The sequence below is a fragment of the Felis catus genome, chromosome B3, assembly GCF_018350175.1.
Source record: "Felis catus isolate Fca126 chromosome B3, F.catus_Fca126_mat1.0, whole genome shotgun sequence".
NCBI lineage: Eukaryota > Metazoa > Chordata > Mammalia > Carnivora > Felidae > Felis > Felis catus.
The window spans coordinates 142,231,616-142,251,711 of record NC_058373.1 but is presented as its reverse complement, the minus strand read 5'-3'; the positions used below and the strand labels follow the sequence as shown (position 1 = coordinate 142,251,711).

Below are 20,096 nucleotides of genomic sequence, written 5' to 3'. Positions count from 1 at the left end.
TCCAGTTTTTGCTGGTCGAAACCTCATCCATCCTTAAGGTTCAGCCTGCGCACGCGTCCTGTGGCTATCAGGCCCCTCCTTCTCTGGCTCCTCGTAGCCTGGCCATGGTAGCCGGCCCCGGTGCTCTCTGGAAGCTCACGCTCGTCTTCTGACTCACATCTCCGTCTCCCCTCCCAGAGCTGGGGTGGCCACAGAACTTTCTGGGAAGAGCTTTGGAGTCAGACAAGACCGGCTTCCGCGGAGCTGCAGTCTCGGTGGTTGTGAAACGGGGGTATTGATGATCGTTCACCACAGTGAGGAAGCGTGGAGGGAGCTGCCACCCGGAGCCCGGGCACCCGTCACGGCGCTGCCCTGTGCTCGGCCCTGGGGACACAGCAGTGGAGGCAGCCCTGCCTGCCAGCATGGAAGCAGCTTGAGCTAACATTAGTACTAGCGGTCTGTTATTATAGTAGCTTAATTGGTGTATTTACATTAAAGTACAAAATCTTGGGGCGCCTGGGGGGCTCCGTCGGTTCAGCGTCCGACTTCGGCTCAGGTCACGATCTCTCAGTTCGTGAGTTCGAACCTTGTGTCGGGCTCTGTGCTGACAGCTCAGAGCCTAGAGCCTCTTTGGATTCTGTGCCTCCCTCTCTCTCTGCCCCTCCCTGCTCGCTCTCTGTCTCTCTCTCTCAAAAATCAATAAACATTTTAAAAAATTAAAGTACAAAATCTTTGTGAGTGACCGGATGAATGTTCCCATATGTCCACACTGTGGCTCCGTGCGGATCGAGTCATAGCACCTTCCAGTCCCCCAGGAGCCTCCACCGAGGGCAGCTACTGTTTTGACCTTTACCTCTACAGATTAATTTTTTAATCTAAATGGAATCATGCAGTATGTGGTCTCTTGGATCTAGCTTGTTTGGCTCAACATTACTATATATTATTATCTATATGTTGTAATAACAGTATGTCCATGTCCCTCCCCCGAGGCCTGACACGTGGCAAATGGTTGGTTAATAGAGTCCTGGTTGAGGGAACTTGACCCGTTGAGCGTTTATCTCGTACACTAGAATGTGACGTAAACCAAATCCATTGTTAGAAAAGGCACACGAGATAGAAGTTGGGACAGCAGAGTTCATTTTCCAAGGAGTGCCTTTTACAGGCCACTGATATCTGTGGTTTGGCCTGGCTGTTTATAAATGCCCCTGGCAGCCTCCTGAGGTCACCTCGGGCTGGTGGCTGTGATCTGCCCTTAGGGTCACTGGGCCTGGCCCTCCTCTCCTCCCTGGCCCATCCTGGAGAGGTGCCTGCTCCTTGCCTGGGCTTGGCATCTCTACCTGTCAGGGGCTCTCATCCTCTGTGGTCCAGAGCGGGCACCCAGGAGGCGAGACACGCGAGGGGCCCCTGGGTTTGATCTCGGAGGAAGAAAACATCCACTCGTCCTGCTCCAAGGCCCCCAAGTAGAAATCTCTGGGTTGATGGCAGCCCAGAGGCTCATAGGGGGTGGATTCCCAACGGTCCCCATGTCGCTCCTGGAGGGACAGGCCATGGCGTTCTTCCCAGCATCTATTCCACAGCTGGAAAACCAAGGCTCCGAGGGCAGGCTGAGTCTTTATTCGGTTGGTGGGTGAGGAATACACTCGGTCTGCACCTATTATGTGCCTACTGTGTGCCCTGTGTCGGCACTGAAAACCCAGAGGTAAGACCACCTGTCTCGGCCGAGGGGAGCCACGCTCAGGAGAGGTCTGGGAAGGCTTCAGCTTTGAAGCATGGGACCTCTGCTGGGCCCAGGTAAGGGCACTCCAGGCAGAGGAACTTGCCAAGCAAAGGCATCCCCGTGTGACAGGTACTGGGCTACACTGGTGAGCAGAGCATTCAGGACAGAGGTTCGGCTCAAGCCGGTCAAAGACCCTGCTTGGGGGTGGTGATGGTGAATGCTGAGGTTCCTTTTGGGGCAGGTGCAGGACTGCAGCTCTAGGCTCTCCCTCCCGCCCTCTGTGTGACCCTGTGTGCCCCACAATACACCCTTCTCTGTGGCAGATGGATGAACGGGGGGTGGTGTGCAATGAGCCAGTGAGTGGGGTTTAAAAGCAGTCAGGGCCAGGTAGGCAGACGGGGTTGAATGAGTCAGGCCCCTAGGGCCCCGAGGTGATTTTTTTTTTTTAAGTTTACTTATTTATTTTTGAGAGAGAGAGAGCACGTGAGCGGGGAAGGAGTGGGAAGTGAGAGGGAGAGAGAGAATCCCAAGCAGGCTCTACGCGGTCAGCGCAGAGCCCGATGTGGGGCTCGAACCCATGAACCTCGAGATCACAACCTGGGCCAAAGTCAGACGCTTAACCAACTGAGCCACGCAGGCACCCGTCATGAGGTAATTGCCTCAGCACAAGGATTAGTCCTGGGCATGCTATTTGTTCTTGCCTCCTGGAGCGGGCCCTTCCTGCACTCCACTCTCCAGGGCAGCCAGTCTCTGGTTCAATCAGTGACCAACAGGCTGGATGTACCTGTCTCTTTCAAGGTCTCAGTTGCAATTTCCTGTTTGCCTTTGCTCTTTGCAGAGGTGTAAGTGTCACTGACCCAACCCCCTGCCAAGCTGGCCCACCCAGGAAGAAATGTTCAAGGAGGATCCACTCTTGGATGGATTTGTTTTACCGGACTTTTTTCTTTGTGTGTTTTTTAAAATTTACATCCAAGTTAGTTAGCATATGGTGCAATAATGATTTCAGGAGTAGATTCCAGTGATTCATCCCCTACGTGTAACACCCAGGGCTCATCCCAACAAGTGTCCTCCTTAATGCCCCTTGCCCTTTTAGACCATCCCCCCACCCACAACCCCTCCAGCAACCCTCAGTTTGTTCTCTGTATTTAAGAGTCTCTTCTGTTTTGTCCCCCTCCTTGTTTTTATATTATTTTTGCTTCCCTACCCTTAGGTTTATCTGTTTTGTATCTTAAATTCCTCATATGACTGAAATCATATGATATTTGTCTTTCTCAGACTAATTTCGCTTAGCATAATACTTTCTAGTTTCACCCACCTAGTTGCAAATGGCAAGATTTCATTCTGATTGCCAAGTAATACGCCACTGTGTGTGTGTGTGTGTGTGTGTGTGTGTGTGTGTGATACACACACCACGTCTTTATCCATTCATCCATCGATGGACATTTGGGCTCTTGCCATACTTGGGCTATTGTTGTTCGTGCTGCTATAAATATGGGGGTGCATGTGCCCCTTTGAAACAGCACACCTGTATCCCTTGGATAAATACCCATTAGTGCAATTGCTGGGTCATAGGGTAGTTCTATTTTTAGCTTTTTGAGGAACCTCCTTACTGGTTTCCAGAGTGGCTGCACCAGTTTGCATTCCCACCAACAACGCAAAAGAGATCCTCTCTCTCCGCATCCTCGCCAACATCTGTTGTTGCCTGAGTTCATGTGAACCATTCTGACAGGTGTGAGGTGGTATCTCCTTGTGGTTTTGATTTGTATTTCCCTGATGATGTTTTTCAGGACTTCTATTTTTTTATTAAAAAAATTATTTTAGGGGCGCCTGGGTGGCGCAGTCGGTTAAGCGTCCGACTTCAGCCAGGTCACGATCTTGCGGTCCGTGAGTTCCAGCCCCGAGTCAGGCTCTGGGCTGACGGCTCGGAGCCTGGAGCCTGTTTCCGATTCTGTGTCTCCCTCTCTCTCTGACCCTCCCCCGTTCATGCTCTGTCTCTCTCTGTCCCAAAGATAAATAAAAACGCTGAAAAAAAATTTAAAAAAAAAAATTTTTTTTTAAACATTTATTTGTTCTTGAGAGACAGAGGCAGAGCATGAACAGGGGAGAGAGAGAGAGAGAGAGAGAGAGAGAGAGAGAGAGAGAGAGAGAGAGAATGAGAATGAATTGAATCCAAAGCAGGCTCCAGGCTCTGAGCTGTTTGTCAGCCCAGAGCCCAACGCTGGACCCAAACGCGCGAACGCTGAGATCACAACCTGCCCCGAAGTCTGACGCCCCACCGACTGAGCCGCCCAGGCGCCCCTTTTCCAGGACTTTTAATGGTCCTCCCTTCTGGCCGCATCTCATGTCCACATCTCCTTCCACCTCCCAGCCCCTAGACACCCTCCCAAGCCTCATGCGAGGGCTGTTCCCCACCCAGGAACACAGCATCTGTCTCCTTCCCCCCCCCCCCCCCAGGCCTTTCCTCTGCTGGGCATCTCTTTTCCTTTTTTCTCTCCGGTCAGGAACTCTCTCTTCCCTGTCCTTAGAGGCCTGAACCCACGAACCCACCCACACCTTCCGAATTCGCCCGACCCCAACCCCAGGCCATGGCACGGCCTCAGACACCAGCAAGCAATTCTCCCCTCTACCGCCCCCACCACCCGCATGGGTGCACAGCGCCCTGACTGTGTCCCAGGGTGGGGACGGGGCGGGGAGGTGGGTGTTGCCCCCACTCTAGCGGACCTACGGACTGGCGGAAAAGAGGTTAAAATAAGAATTTCAAAAGTCAGAATTTCTCTGCCCCTCCTTTGGCCTCGCGGCCGCCGGGGGGGGGGGGGCGTGGGATGGGGGCCCCTGAGCACCGCTGCGGTTCCCTCCGGCTACAGGCACGTCAGGGCCCCAGGAGAGCCCCAGGGGCGGAAAGAGGGGTAGGTTCCTGGGCCTCGCAATGCTTCTGGGTCAAACCGCTTCGCAAAGGCCCGGGGGCGGTCTCCACCCCGGTGCAGGAGGCAGCGCTGACGGACCTCCTGCCGGCAGGGGGCGCGGTGCAGGAATCGGAGGAGGGCGAGTCTCCGGGATGCTCGCCCCGAGGGAGGGGGACGCTAATTTTAAAACATGAATTAGATATCTTTTATTTTTTTTTTAATGGTCCACGCTTGTGAAACAGAGCAGAGCAGCTTGTAAAACAACCACCCTGACCTCACGGCCTCACCTTCAGGAAGTAATCCCTGCCTCGGGGTTGGGCGCATCCTTCCAGGTTTTCTCCAGAGCATTTATTTGCTGAGACACAACGAAGGCTCACACAGATATCACCACACTGGCAGACGTGTGTACACACACGCACACACACACACACACCCCATGGGAACACTTGGATCCCTAAAGAGACTGGTCAGAATAGTCCATGCCGTGGGTGTATTTATGCAGACACGTCTCCAGTGATGAATCGACACACACACAGTTTATTTTTGCAGGTTTCCCGGCTCTCCTCCTGCCACGCCATCGACAGGCATTCCACATTTCCATCCCATCTTTCACGCTGTGGGCGACGAGCCTGCTGAAGCTGCAAAACGCAAGGCGGCTGATGACACATTGCCAGGGCTGTTTGGTGGGGGCGATGGGGTGTCCTGGGCGTGGGCGTGGGCTACACTCACGCCTTGGGATTCAGGAAGATGTGAGGATGCGAGGGCAAAGCCCTCCAGGGGAGAAGTCAGAGACCAGCGGCTCGCAGAGGCTGGCCCTTGACCTTCGTAAGGGACACACCTGAGGCCTTTGGGGCTCTCCGGATTGTGTCAGCCACACACGTTGATTATCCCCTGCAAATGCAATCACGTTGAACTGAGACCCCTAAGGAGAGGCCTTTCCCACGTCCAGGGTCATCTGAACAGGTGGGGCCCCACCCACTCTGCCTGAGATCCCACATTACCCTCCACTCTGTTGAGTTCCAGGGGGTTTTCCTCTTCAAACCCACTCTACTCCAAGGGGGCCGTGACCCGAACCCCAACAGGGTCCATGCGTGGGGCTGAGTGGTTGACACTGACTTCCACGGTGAGTTGGTGCATCGGGTGGGGGGACCCCGGCGTCTTCCTGCCTCCCTGCCAGCATTTCAACCGTCAGCCTCCTCTGTCCCCGGACCAGCTCCACGGACCTCAGCATGGAAAGCGTTTCCACTGGGTGGGGCCGGCAGCACCCCACACACCATCTGAACGGGTCCCTGCAGACCGTCGAGTCCAGGAGCCCGCCCTGTGGAGGTGAATCCTGACGAGGCCCACGGACGGGTGGCAGGAGGGGACGGAGTCTGCAGTGTGCCAACCCCAGGCCGCTCCAGCGCCTGGCTGCCACACTGTTACACCTGGGCGTGGGCTGGGGAGCCAGCCCTGGGAACCACGAACATTCTAGAGCTTGGATCTGGAAGCCCCAGCTCCGTGGACATCCATATCCTGGAGGAATGCCCACGAGCCAGACAGGCTTCTAACTGGGCCTGTGTCGTCCACGGTGAAACGGGACAGTGAGGACTCCCAGCTCACAGAAGGACAAGAATTGTCACTGTTAACCCAGGGTGGCCCCGGCCTGGATCTGGAGGAGGGCTTGACTTCTGGCTTGGAGCTGATGCCTGCCAGACAGGCTGATACCATGTTCCAGGCTCCAGATGTCAACACCCGTTTGTGTTTGTGTGTGGTGTGCAGTTGAAACCCCCCGCCCCCACCCCGAAACGGGGCCGACTTCTCCGACCGGTTTTTATGTTGTCCTTAAGGCACACATCTGAAAATGACATAACCAAAGAGGTGTCAGGGATTAAACCCGAGGGCCAGGCTGTCTGCCGGTCAACCTCCCCGGCCCGATAGAGGAGACCTCTGGTGATCTGGTGAGCTTCACCGGGCAGCTGATAACTTCCTACAAGGTCCCAAGTGCGCTCCCGGCCGCAGCAGCCTGGTTCTCCCTGCTGACCCCTGCTGATGACCGAGGGGCCATGTGCCAGGAGTACAGAGGTAGTGCCTGCTGCCTGGGCATGAGAAACTGGAGACGAGGCAGGTGAGCGGGATAAGAAATTTGAGGACACAGGGAAGCTTGGGGATGGGCGTTCGGCCGTGTGTGCACATGCGCATGCGTGGACCAGGCTGCAGTGGGAGAGGCACGAGCGGGGCAGGGGCCCTGCTCCACCGTCTTCCTGCCCACGGTGTGGCTGGTGAGGTCCGTGGCCAAGCTGAGCCTTGTTCTTTGGCAAGTAATGTCTTTTCTGTTTCTTCTTGGAAGCCTTTGGGGTTTTTCTCTTCTTGGGCGCCCAGAAATGTCTATACAGTGTTTCTAGATGGTGATGCCCAGCTTTTCAGTTATTGTTATATTGTGTTCACTTTTTAATTCAAGTGTAACATACAGGGGCGCCTGGGTGGCTTAGTCCTTGAGCCTCTGACTCTTGATTTCGGCTCAGGTCCTGATCTCGTGGTTCGTGGATCCGAGCCCCGGGTCGGGCTCTGTGCTCACAGCTCAGAGCCTGGAACCTGCTTCAGATTCTGTGTCTCCCTCTCTCTGCTCCTCCCCCACTCACACTTTGTCTCTCTCCCTCTCTCTCTCTCAAAAATAAAGAAACATTAAAAAAAAAAAACTGTGTGTCCATGAAGATTCACTCTGCGATACCAAGGTCTTTGAGTTTTAATAAATGCGAATGTCTTCTATCCACCGTTGCTGTCTCCTTCACCATAATTTCCCCTCCTTAAAAATTCCCTTGCGTTGCACCTGTTCAACCCTCACCACCCCCCCAGCACCCCTGGCAAACTACTGTTCTGTTTGTATAGTCTCTATAGCTTTACCTTTTCTAGTATGTTATGTCATTGGAATCATACAGTACTTAGTGTTTACAGACTGGCTTCTTTCATTTAGCAGTATGCATGTAAGACTTTTCCGTGTCTTTTAGTGACGTGTTAGCTCATTTCCTTTTTTTTTTTTTTTTAAGGTTTACTTGTTTATTCTTTTATAATCTCTACGCCTAACGTGGGGCTCAAACTCATGACCCCAAGATCGAGAGTCGCACGCTCCACCCACCGAGCCAGACAGGCACCCCCAGATCATTTCCTTTTATCTCAGACTGATATTCCCTTGTCTAGGTGGACCACAGTTTGCGTATCCATTCACCTATCGAAGGGCACCTTGGTTGCTTCAGGTTTTAGGTAACTACAAATAAAGTTGCTATGAACACGCACACGCAGGTTTTGTGTGGGCCTAAGTTTTCACATCATTTGGGTAAACAGATACCGAGGAACACAGCTGCTGGATTGTGTGGTTTACTTTTGTAAGATACTGCCAGACTGTCTTCCCAAGTGGCCGCACCATTGCGTAATCCCCAGCGATGAATGAGCGTCCCTGTCACTCCAAGTCCTGGTATTGTCAGCGTCCCGGATATCATCCATTCTGGTAGGTGTAAAGGTATCTCGTTTATTGCTCTGATTTGCATTTCCCTGATGACAAATGACGTTGAAGTGTCTTTTCATACACTCATCTGTCATCTATGTCTCCTGTGGCTGGGTGTCTGTTCAGATCTTTTGCCCACTTGTTAATTGGGTTCTTTGCCTTCTACTGTTGACTTGTAGATTCAGATTTGTGTTTCGCAGGTATTTTCTCCCAGTCTGTGGCTTGTCTCCTCCTTCTTTTGCAAAACAAAAGTTATAAATTTTAGGTGCACCTGGGGGGCTCAGTCAGTTAAGCGTCTGACTTCAGCTCAGGTCATGATCTCACGGTTCCTGAGTTCCGGCCAACCCCGGACTCTGTGCTGACAGCTCAGAGCCTGGAACCCGCTTCAGATTCCGTGTTTCCCTTTATCTCTGCCCCTCCCGCCCCTCATGCTTTGTCTCTGAAAAATAAGTAAACATTTAAAAATTTTTTTTAAAAGTTATACATTTTAATAAAGTTTAAACCATATTTTTTTTCTCTTTCATGGATTGTACCACTGGTGTTGTGTTTAAAAACTCATCACCAAGGGGCACCTGAGTGGCTCAGTCAATTAAGCATCCAACTCTTGGTTTCGGCTCAGGTCACGATCTCACAGTTCGTGAGCTTGAGCCTCCTGTTGGGCTCAGTGCTGACAGTGCAGAGCCTGCTTGGGATTCTCTCTCTCCTTTTCTCTCTCTCTGCCTCTTCCCCACTCTCACCGTCTCTCAAAAATAAATAAGTAAACTTAAAAAAAAAAAACTCATCACCAAACCCAAAGTCATTTAGGTTTTCCTCAAGAAGTTTTGACATCTTGTATTTTACATTTAGGTCTGTGATCAATTTTGAGTATATATTTTTTTAAGATTTTATTTTTAAGTAATCTCTACCCCCAACGTGGGGCTTGAACTCACAACCCCAAGATTGAGAGTCACATGCTTTAATGACTGAGTGCCCCATTTTGAGTCCATTTCTGTGTGACGTGTGTGTCTCCGTTCATTTATTCTTTTGCATATGGACGTCCAATGGTTGCAGCGCCATTTTCTGAGGAGACTATCCTTTTTCCACTGAATTGCTCTTACTCTGTTGACCAATGAGAGAAATGAGCCCACAGACCCAATCAAAGGAGGGACGTGGAGACTTGGACACAGTGAAGCAAGGCTTTAATCAACGTTCTTGCAAAAGCAGGTGTCTGATGGACAGGCTCACTGGAGGCAGTAACAGCAGACAATTTATCTCCTAGCAAGAAGCCCCTCCCCCGATTCCTTATTGGCTGAGCACTACAGAGGTAAGCCCCTCCCCTGGCTCCTCACTGGCTGAGCACTGAAGAGGTAAGTCCCTCCCCTGGTCCCTTATTGGCTGAGCACTACAGAGGTTACAGCTTTGCCCTGAAGTCGCCTATGCCCATGTAAGGCAAAAAGTAGTCTGATTGGAACCAATGTACATACCTTGAGGTGAGGCAGGGACTTCAGGTCTTTGGCGCATGCTCATTGCAAAGCCTTCAAAAAATAAGCTCATGAAATGGAGAGGGGCAGAGGAATCAGGAAGTGAAGTGTCTAAGGGTTTGGGACTCCATTGTGGCGGTGGGGTGTTGGGTACATATTCCGGACAGGTTGTAAACCTACCGTTAACTAGGCAGCATAGCTTTTATTTGGTATTTCTGGTAAGAAATCATCTCACTTGGGGCGCCTGGGTGGCGCAGTCGGTTAAGCGTCCGACTTCAGCCAGGTCACGATCTCGCGGTCCGTGAGTTCGAGCCCCGCGTCGGGCTCTGGGCTGATGGCTCGGAGCCTGGAGCCTGTTTCCGATTCTGTGTCTCCCTCTCTCTCTGCCCCTCCCCCGTTCATGCTCTGTCTCTCTCTGTCCCAAAAATAAATAAACGTTGAAAAAAAAAATAAAAAAAAAATAAAAAAGAAATCATCTCACTTACCTCTCACATTCCAAGATCAGTTGACTAAATTTGTGTGGGTCTATTTCTTGGCTTTCTATTATGTTCCATTGATCTATGTGTCTGTTCTTTCACCAGGGCACATTGTCTTGTAGTTAAGTCTAGAAATCATAGTTATGAGGGGTGCCTGGGTAGCCCAGTTGGTTAAGTGTCCAACTCTCGGTTTTGGCTCGGGTCCTGATCTCAGTTTGTGGGATCAAGCCCTATGTCGGGCCCTGGGCTGACAGCGTGGCCTGCTTGGGATTCTCTCTCTGCCTCTCCCCTGCTTGGGTGTGTGGGCCTGCGCTCACTCTCTCTCTCTCTCTCAAAATTAAATAAGTAAACATGAAAAAAAAAAAAAGAAATCTAGTCCTATGAGTCCTCCAACTTTGTTATTCCTTCCTATTGTGGTGCGTGGGCTCTGAATAGATACCTTTGTACGTGAAAGTCACACTTAGAGGCTAGTCATTTACTATCTCTAAGAACTGGCTAGCCCTGAGAAGGGCAGGCTCTTCAAGACCAACGAGATATCGTAACATCAGAATTACGGAAAATAAATGATTAGTGCAATTGGGCCTCTGAGGCTTTGGCATCACGTACCAGTTGCATTGCAAGACCTGGCGCGTTTATCAAGCTAAAATTTGTTAGCAGTGTTTGCTCGTCTTGCGGAACCCTACGGGACAAGTTACTCCCAGCCCAAGGTTTTCCTGCGTGTGTGTGTGTGTGTTCATTTTGTTCTCTTTCAAGAATACCACCTTGGTGTGTGTTTCGAGGGTCAAGGTGGCAGGTGCAGCAGTTATGCTGTTGGGGGCTTGAACGGCTGGTTTAGGAAAGTCTATGTGAAGTTGTGTGGGGGACACGTGTGATCAGGAAGAAGGGCGGTCACGGTCATGGGGCGAACCACAGGGCCAGAGGTCTTGGTGAAAAGCTGGAGCGGGTAGTAGGAAAAGGGACAAAGGTGGGGGAAGGAGGAGTCCTCTCCCCAGGGGGGTCAGGGTTTAATTGGTGTGAGGCTGGTGCCCCCTGGGGAAAGCAATGTCTCCACCAATCGGTGGACCGGCAGGGACAGTAGTAACCTTGGCCAGACTTCCCTTTAGGCGTGGGAGTGTTGGCACATGTACACATAGGTGTGTAGCTTCCTGGCTAAGCAGACAGCAAGCTCAGAAACACAGTAGAATTCCTAATCTCAAAGGAAGATAAGCAGGCAGGGTCCGTGTCCACTTGGTGCCTTAGCGGGGGCGGTCCGCGGGCAGAGGTTCAAGCGTCTGCGTGAAGTTGTCCCGGTGATCTCCAGCTTCTGGACCACGGAGAGGTCGTCTGAAATGTGGGCCTGGGCTGTGCTTTCCAAGCAGGTCCCCACGCGGGGAGATGAGGGTGCTGTTCTTGTGGCTCTGGGGTGTTATGACAAGGCTGAGCTGGGGCTCCAGTGCGAGTCTGACCGAAGGCCCTCCGATCTGGCCGATGACTATGGGCCCTTTGTTGTTGGTTTGGTTGGTGGTAGAGTGGTGAGGTCTTTGTGGCGCTTGGATTAAGCAAACTCGATACCTGGTTGAAACAATGGGTCACTGGGAGGGTTTGGGCCTCTGATCACAAACCAATGAAAGCGCCCAGACAGAGAGTACAGACACTGATAGTCCACAGAAAGGGTGTGGTTGCACTTGACAGGTGTTGTGTTTACTCCATGTGTGTGTGTGAGTGTATGAATCAGGCTCGGATGGGCCCCCTATCAGATGAGCAGCTGCCTGGCCCATGGGACAGTCTGGGGTTAATGGGTCCAGGAGAATAGGTGTCCTCGCTCTGGCCCCCAGTCCTTCTGGGATGGGGCAAGATTGGAAATTTATAAAGATAGGGGGAGCCGTTATTACAGGCCTATATATAATATATAATGAGTCTTTATGTCCATCCAGGGGAGACGAATCCCCCTTTAAATGTAGGAAAGGGTGAGTAGAAGATTTTTTAAACTCCACATTGAGTTTTGAATTGGCCAAGGACCTTGAATTAAGAGAGTTTAAGGCCTGGGGCAAGACAGAGGCCTTGTTAGGGGTCGATTTGCTGGATTGGAATTTGAAAAGAAAACATTTGAGGAAACCATTATGTCTCTCAGGTAACTTCTCTGGCGCCCGTCACCGACAGGAAAGTTCTACTGAGGGCCTCTTCCAAGAGCCCAGCACTGTGTCTGTTGAGAAGTGAAATGGGTACCTGGTTACTGCCTGTCTGTAACTCCAGAGGGGATGGGAGTGGGCTGTCCAGACCTTGTTCTGTGAAGCAAGAGATTCCCAGAGTTCTTCACCGTCAGTCAGTGGCCCAACAGTGTGTAATCAATGCGCAGAAGGACCAGTTGTTGGCCAGGGCACCGGTGCAGAGATGACTGCCGGAAGTCTGGCCAAGTATGTTGACATTGGGTCCTGTCCTTTGTCTGGGACACCCTAAGAGATGAAAAGCAGCCATGTTCCAATGAGCGCTGTCATTTTTATGATGGTGGGCAGTGCAATTCACACTCTCATTGGTGTTCATTCAGTTAACGGGAGGCTCCTGGTGAGCCAAGGGGCCGGGGGAGGGGTGACCTCCCCCCTGGGAGGAGCACATGGCGTTTGACCAGGGACTGAGGACAGGGAAGGCCGGGTGGAATATGCCAGAGGGCCCAGGTTTGGCTCCTTCCTGTTGAGGGAGGCCTCATCAGCCGTGCTGAGCTCGTGGGGTGCCGCTTCCATGACCCAAGCGAAGAGGTAGCTGCATTTGGAGGATCCTAGGGCTCAGCGTCTGTGAGCACCTCTGTTAGCAGGAAAGCCCAGTATGTAGCCAGCAAATTTGTTTTTAACAGTGTTTAGCCAGAGGCAAAGAGGAGCATTTGTTGCATCAGAAGCCCTTGGGGCATTTGGGGCATCAGAAGCCCTAATGGCCATCCTGGGTGGTCCAGAGAGCCCAGGGGCAGGAGAGGAGATGGGTGAGACCTCTGCAGTGAAGGGGTGAAGGTGTCACCGAGGCATGGCGGGAGTGCCTGTTGACTCACTTTGGACAGATCTTAGAGCCTTTCATCAGAGGGGTCCCACTGAAGCTGGGCTGATTCTAAGTAGCAGCCTCAGTTAGATTTAGGTAGAATTTATTTTTATTAAAATTTTTTTTTCCGGGGCGCCTGGGTGGCTCAGTCGGTTAAGCGTCCGACTTCAGCTCAGGTCGTGATCTCGCGGTCCGTGAGTTCGAGCCCCGCGTCGGGCTCTGTGCTGACTGCTCAGAGCCTGGAGCCTGTTTCAGATTCTGTATCTCCCTCTCTCTGACCCTCCCCCGTTCACGCTCTGTCTCTCTCTGTCTCAAAAATAAATAAAGGTTAAAAAAAAGGTTTTTTTTTTTCATGTTTATTTATTTTTGAGAGAGACAGAGACAGAGCAGGGGAGGGAGACACAGAATCCAAAGCAGGCTCCAGGCTCTGAGCCGTCAGCACAGAGCCCAATGCGGGGCTCGAACTCATGAACCACGAGATCATGACCTGAACTGAAGCCGTACGCTTAACTGACTGAGCCACCCAGGTGCCCCACGTAGAAGTGATCTTGAAGAGAGAGAGAGAGAGAGGGAGAGAGAGAGAGAGGGGGGGAGGGTCAGAGAGAGAGGGGGACAGAGGATCCCAAACAGGCTCTGCACCAAAGGCAGTGAGCCCAACGCGGGGCCCCAACTCACGGACCGTGAGATCATGCCCTGAGCCCAAGTCTGCCATGCAACCGACCGAGCCACCCAGGTGCCCCAGATTTAGGTAGAATTTCTAAATGAGGAACGTGTTGCCAAAAGGACTAACAGATGTGGATTTGTAAGACCTTAAGGGGCGTGTCGGATGACTCTCGCTAGAGGAAGATGCCAGCCATGTAATGTCTGATGCCTGTGCTCCTGGAGGAAGGCGGGTGCCGGCCAGGTCTTGTCTGCGAGGATGGTGGGGGATGCCAAGGCTGTGGACGCCCCGGGTAGCCTGGAAAAGGTGTGTGTCACTTCAGGGGTGAAGGCAGACGGGCTGAGGGCACATTGAAATGGGAGCCGAGTAGAACCTATCAGCCAAATCTCTAAGGGCAAAATCTCTCCTGGGTGGAGAGATTGGGTGGAGTTAGTAATTTTAGTAATGTTGGGTATTGGGGACAGGGGCCCAGTGGCCTGGTTCCTTCTTCTCCCCCTCTTCCCTCGTCCCCCTTTCTCTCTCCCTCCTCCTGCCTGTCCTCTTCCCCTCCCTCCTCCCTCCCTCCAGATTCTCCATGGGTGTGATCCCTCCTACCCCCACTAAGTCAGGGGAGGAATTGGGACTATCGCAGGCAAACAGCACCATCGCGGCCTTTCCCACAGGACCTGTGGGGTGCTGTGGTCCCCGAGCGGGTGGCCCTTGCCTTGGCTCTGTGTGTGGTTTGAATTCACGGGTGGCTCTACGCACGGGTGTTACCCACGTGCTCCGCTGGGCAGGCGGAAAGGCAGGGAGCAGGGTGTCCGTGCTGTGCACTCTGGCCTGGCCATACACTCAGCTAGTCCCCCAAGAAAAGGGGTGCCCGGGAACCCTGCCATCTAGGCAGGTCACAGCTCAGACGAGAGCCTAAGGAGGTCCGGGTGGGAGTCCGGGGCCACCCCAGGCAAATGCGCCAGCGGTGGGGTGGCGGGGGGGAGGGCACCTGCAGGCTTCACCCTGGCCCAGGCTGCAGCTCACACCTGGTGCAGCGGGTCAATAGCCCCTGGCGTCCTGGTGGCATGTCAGTCCCCACTGAGGCCAAACCTCCCGCTTGCTGTGCAGCAAGCTGCTTGTTTACCACACCACTTTTATTAGTCCCGCAGATCGGGAGACAACTGCCATTGTTATGTACAGTTCCAGGGAGGAGGGCGCACACCTTAGGTCACAGGGCCACCCCGGAGGCTGGGGCAGAGAGGCCAGGAGCCTTGAATGTGGTTTCCACGGGAAGGTGTGGTGAGGCAGGGTAAACAGGTTTAGGACTGGTCAGCCTGAATCATTTTATTCCAGTCGTCCTTGGACATGTGGAGGAGGAGGAGGTGGCCCACATGAGCTCTGGATGGGTTAGTTTGCCCGGCGTTTACCATCGCCAGGAACGGGTCAGTCCCCGGGAGGGGCAGTCTCTTTAGGGTCTGCAGATGTCAGCACCAGAAATACAGAAAATCAGGAGCGTCTGGCTGGCTCGTCAGAAGAGCATGCAACTCTTGATCTTGGGGTCGGGAGTTCGAGCCCCAACCTTGGATGTAGAGATAACCTAAAAAAAAAAAGAAAGAAAGAAAGAAAGAAAGAAAGAAAAGAAATACAGAAAATCAAAATGCACGGATGATACACCGTGTTGGTGCATGCATAGCATTTCCTGTTTTATTCCAGCGTGTGGATGACCGTGGGAAGTCTGTCTATCCATTCGCTGTGCTTGGAGGTTGGGATTCTCTCCAGGATTGGGCTTTTACCAATAAAGCTGTTATGAATATTCCTACACGTGCCTTTGGTGGATATATATTTTTGTTTCTTTGGGCTCTGTGCCCAGCAGTGAAATTCCTGGATCAGAGGCAGGTGCGTGTGGTGCTTTAAGAGATATTACGGCAGATGGGGCGCCTGGGTGGCTCAGTCCGTTGAGTGTCCGACTTGGGCTCAGGTCGTGAGACTCGCGTCTTACTTCTGACCTTAGGAAACCCCATTTATTTCTTGTTTGACGTGATTCATCCATCCTTTCACTTAGTAAATTATTTTTTAATTCTAAATACATTTTATTATTTTACTATTTTTAGCCTCAGAACCAAGTAGTGGGCTAGTTCGCTTGTGTGTGTGTGTGTATTTTTTTTTGCATTATTTACTATTTTTTTCAGGAATAGAATTTAAGGATTCATCACTTGCATGCAACCCCCAGTGCTCATCCCAACACATGTCCTCCTCAAGGCCCGTCACTCATTTAGCCCATCCCCCAACCCCCCCCTCCAGCAGCCCTCAGTCTGTTCTCTGTATTTAAGAGTCTCTTATGGTTTGCCTCCCTCTCTGTTTTTATCTTATTTTTGCTTCCCTTCCCCTATGTTCAACTGTAGTGGTTCTTAAATTCCACATAGGTCGTACGGTGGTTCTGTTTTTAGCTTTTTGAGGAACCTCCATTCTGTTTTCCAGAGTGGCTGCAGCAGCTTGTGTTCCCGCCAACAATGCAGAAGGGATCCTCTCTCTCCGCATCCTCGCCAACATCTGTTGTTGCCTTGAGTTGTTCATGTTGGCCATTCTGACAGGTGTGAGGTGGTATCTCCTTGTGGTTTTGCTTTGTATTTCCCTGATGATGAGTGACGTGGAGCATCTTTTTGTCCGTTGGCCCTCTGGATGTCTTCTTTGGAGAAGTGTCTATTCATGTCTTTTGCCCATTGGTTCACTGGATTATTTGTCTTTTGGGTGTTGAGTTTCATTTAGTAAACTGTTATTAAGGGCATCCATATTCTAGGCGTTAGGGTTACCAGGGGTGAACCCAAGAGAGCAGACACTCTATGGGAGGAGACAGACAATAATCAGGTAAGTAAGTACATGCTATAAAGCTTTATGTCAGAGAGGGATAGTCATCCTCACACATAATTAAATTATAATTCCAGCGACAGATGACTTCTACGAGGAAAATAAGACTATGGAGGCACAAGTGTCACACCTCCCCCATTTGCTCTATCCTAGAAATCTCTTGAGACAGATTTTTGGATTCTGTACCTGTCTTCATGTCTGTTTTCTTTCATGTACTTCTATTTCAATGGAGGGTTTTCTTTTAGTTTTTTTATTTTATTAAAACTTTTTTTAAGTTTATTTATTCTGAGAGAGAGCGAGCGAGAGAGAGCACGTGGGAGCTGGGGAGTGACAGAGAGGGAGAAAGAGAATCCCAAACGCAGAGCTCCATGCAGGGCTCGATCCTACAGCCATGAGATCATGACCTGATCTTACAACTGTAACATCATGACCTGAGCCCAAATCAAGAGTCAGACACCCAACCCACAGGGCCACCCAGGCGCCCTCAAGATTCTTTTCTTGTAAACCAGCGAGCTATATGTGTCCACCTCTGGTTTATTGATTTATTTACTTCATGGGTGGAATGGCAGTAGCCTTTTGTGCCTCCTGCAAAAAGTATTGTCGTTTCTCCGTCTGGTTCTGCTTTTCCAATAGCTCTGTTTTCCCAGGTGGGGAGTTCTTCCCTTTCTTGGGGATGGTTGCCCTTCCTTCACGAAGGGAGGGAAGTCCTTGTCAGCAGACTGTGACTCACGGGCTGTTAGCCTCCTGGCTTTGGGCAGGGGTGGGAAGGGCCGCCCTGCGGAATGCATTCTGGCCTGTTCTCTGCAAAGGTGCACGGCAGAATCGGGCTTTGCGTTGGGATGGCAAACAGTACAGCTAAGGCTTCGGAGGGGGGTAGGTACCCTCAGCTCCTCACAGGCAGTGGGGGACACCCGGGCCTCCGGTCGGGGTCCCTCCTGAGAGTCGGTGAGCCCCCCACCCCGGCTGCTGCCCCTCCCAGGGCAACGGGGGCGGGGAAGGTTATGGAGAAGTCACAGGGGAGTGGCTACATAGACCATACATCGTAAGGATTTTCGAAGAATAAACTTCATTTTAAAATAAACTTTATGATTTCTTGAAATAATGGGAGCATACTGTCAAGAATTCACATAGCTTCCACACCCGATATCCTTTATTTTAAGATCTTCTAAGAGTATGATGTGTTTGTTATAATTCAGGAATCACTACTGATACATTACTATTTCTTTTGAAGTTTATTTATTTTGAAAGAGAGAGCAAGTGGGGGAGGGGCAGAGAGAGAGAGAGAGAGAGAGAGAGAGAGAATCCCAAGCAGACTCCACACCGTCAGTGCAGAGCCCAATGTGGGGCTTGAGTTCATGAACCATGAGATCATGACCTGAGCTAAAATCAGGAGTCCGATGCTTACCCGATTGGGCCACCCAGGTGCCCCCTGATCCATTATTATTAACTGGAGCCCATAGTTTATTCAGATTCTCTAAGTTTTTACCTAATGCCCCTCTTCTGGTCCGGGATCCCACCCAGGACACCCCCTCACAGACGAATATGTACTCTCTTCCATCGCTAGGACCAGGGGCATGACGGGGAGGTTACTTCACCATCTTGAAGGCAGTTTCTGTGGGTCAGGCTGGCCTCGGGGACTTGGGAATTACTTGGCCAGGGCATCAGATTGGGAGTCATGCTCTCAAGTCTCTGTCCAGGTGCCCTTTGACTTGTCTCCACCTTGGCTTAAGTCTGCTCATCTGTCAAGTGGGGACACTGGGCTAGTTTCGTCTGCACAGGTTGAGTCCTGGGCCAGATGTATGAGTGAAGTTTTCTGATCCGTGCCGCAGGGTGGAGGCAGCCGGCAGGCCTCACGGTGTCTCACAGGGCAGAGCCGGGACTCAGATCTCCCCGAGCGTGACACGAGGGCTGACACTCTGATGTTGTCAAAGATCAGGGGCCTGTCCCTGCTTTGCTGCTTCTTTTTGTGTACTTAGGCAAGGCCCTCTTCAGCTCTGAGCCTCGGTTTACTCATCGGTAAAGGGCCAGCCGGTGGGAGGGTCCCTCTGGCTGAAAAAAGAACAGGTTGCCGTGGGGAGCGGGGAGTTCTGCCTTCGAGGGCGTGCAAGCTGGGCCGGGTGCCCCCGGTGGGTGCGCAAGGGCAGCTCCGACGGTCTTCCTGCTGGACTGGGAACCCACCTTCTGTGCCGGCTCACTTTCGCACACCTGGACCCTGCACCATTGCTTTCCTTTCCAGCTCATGCCAGGACTGCCTTGGGCCCTGGGCTGAGGGAGGTCTGCCAACCGTACCACAAGCCTGGGCCGTGGACTTCCAGGAGGCTGGAGGGAACCCCACCATTAGCACCTCCCCGCCTTGTGGCACCTTCAGCTGCCAGGCCAGTCTGCTACCCCGGCAGCTCCCAGGCCAGGCCAGGCCCTGGTCCTCAGGTCAACCGGCACTCCCTCCAAAGTTCCGAGGAAGCGAGAGGAAGGAGAGCGCAGAATCCCTGAAAAGGTGAAAAGGAAGAGTCCTGTGTCCCCCAGCCACCAAACACTGGACCCTCTGTTCTAACAATGTCCGGGTTCTTCCGGGCCCCTGGGCCTTTGCACCTGCTGTTCCTGCCACCACCAGTGCCCTTCCCCTTTTCTGGCTGTTGACTCCTACTCATCCTCTAAGGCCCAATGCAAAAGACCCCTCTTCTGGACCCTGGCTAGCTACCCCTACCTGTGTCATGGCATGTATCACCCTGAGTCATAATAGGCCTCTTCCGTGCCTGTGTCCCTGTGTCCCTCGATTTTCCTGAAGGCAGGGGTGGGGCTGACTCACCCGAAAGAGGTTGTCACAGACACATCGTCTGCCCACTGCATTACTGCGCGAAAGGGCTGGGTAGGGAATCGGTAGGCGAGGGAGAATCGCTGTGTCTTTCCCGACCACCTTCCTTTGACTCGCACTGTCCCTTCCATTTAAGCTCTCGTCTCCTGACCCCCGGCCCCACCGGGAGGGGGCGCTGTCACAGGCTCGTCGGTGGGGGCAGGGGCGGCGGGAGCGCCAGTGCGTCTGGGCCACGGGGAGAGCTGGCGCTCCGCGGGGCGGGGCCTGCATGAAACCGGACGACCCGTCCGGGGCGAGCTAGGCGAGGGTGGGGGGTGGGGGAAGCGAGCGCATCGGAAGGTCCCCGCACATCCTGGCGGCCGGGACTCCCGCGGGTGGCGCGCGGATAGTCCCATTTCGAGCCGAGGTAACCCGGACTCGGCTCGGGGCGGCGCCCCAGCCCCGCGGTGCCCGCCCCCTCGCGCCTCCCGAGGCGCCCCGGCCCCGCCTCCGGCCCCGCCTCCGGCCCCGCCTCCGGCCCCGCCTCCGGCCCCGCCCCGCCTCGAGCGGCCGTCAGGTCCCCGCGCCGCGGCGCCGGCGGGCAGACAGGTGCAAGCGAGCGGAGCGGCGCGCCGCGCTCCGTGCTGCGCTCCGGGCCCCACCATGGGCAACTGCGCGGGTCGCACGGATTTCGAGTGGGTCTACACCGACCAGCCGCACACGCAGCGGCGCAAAGAGATGCTCGGTGAGCGCAGCTCGGCCCCTGCCGCGGGGTGGGGACAACCCCTCG

At 53.0% G+C, this 20,096-nt stretch overlaps 1 protein-coding gene across 6 annotated transcripts in view; it reads left to right on the top strand.

The window, feature by feature from the left end:
• Nucleotides 1-20,096, top strand: part of DEGS2 (delta 4-desaturase, sphingolipid 2) — a 72,212-nt gene that overhangs the window by 30,564 nt on the left and 21,552 nt on the right. The window contains exons 3-4 of one of the 6 annotated variants that reach the window (XM_045060523.1): nt 7,921-8,083; nt 9,284-9,383. The exons of 2 other annotated variants lie outside the window; for them this stretch is intronic. Coding sequence is in view for 2 of the 4 variants with exons in the window: in XM_023256218.2 (XP_023111986.1) it covers nt 19,970-20,051 (82 nt within the window). In the remaining 2 variants the exon portion in view is untranslated. Of the gene's footprint in view, nt 1-7,920; nt 8,084-9,130; nt 9,384-19,893; nt 20,052-20,096 lie in introns of those variants that run through there. 3 more of the 6 variants (XM_045060522.1, XM_023256218.2, XM_023256214.2) reach the window with 3 other exon arrangements.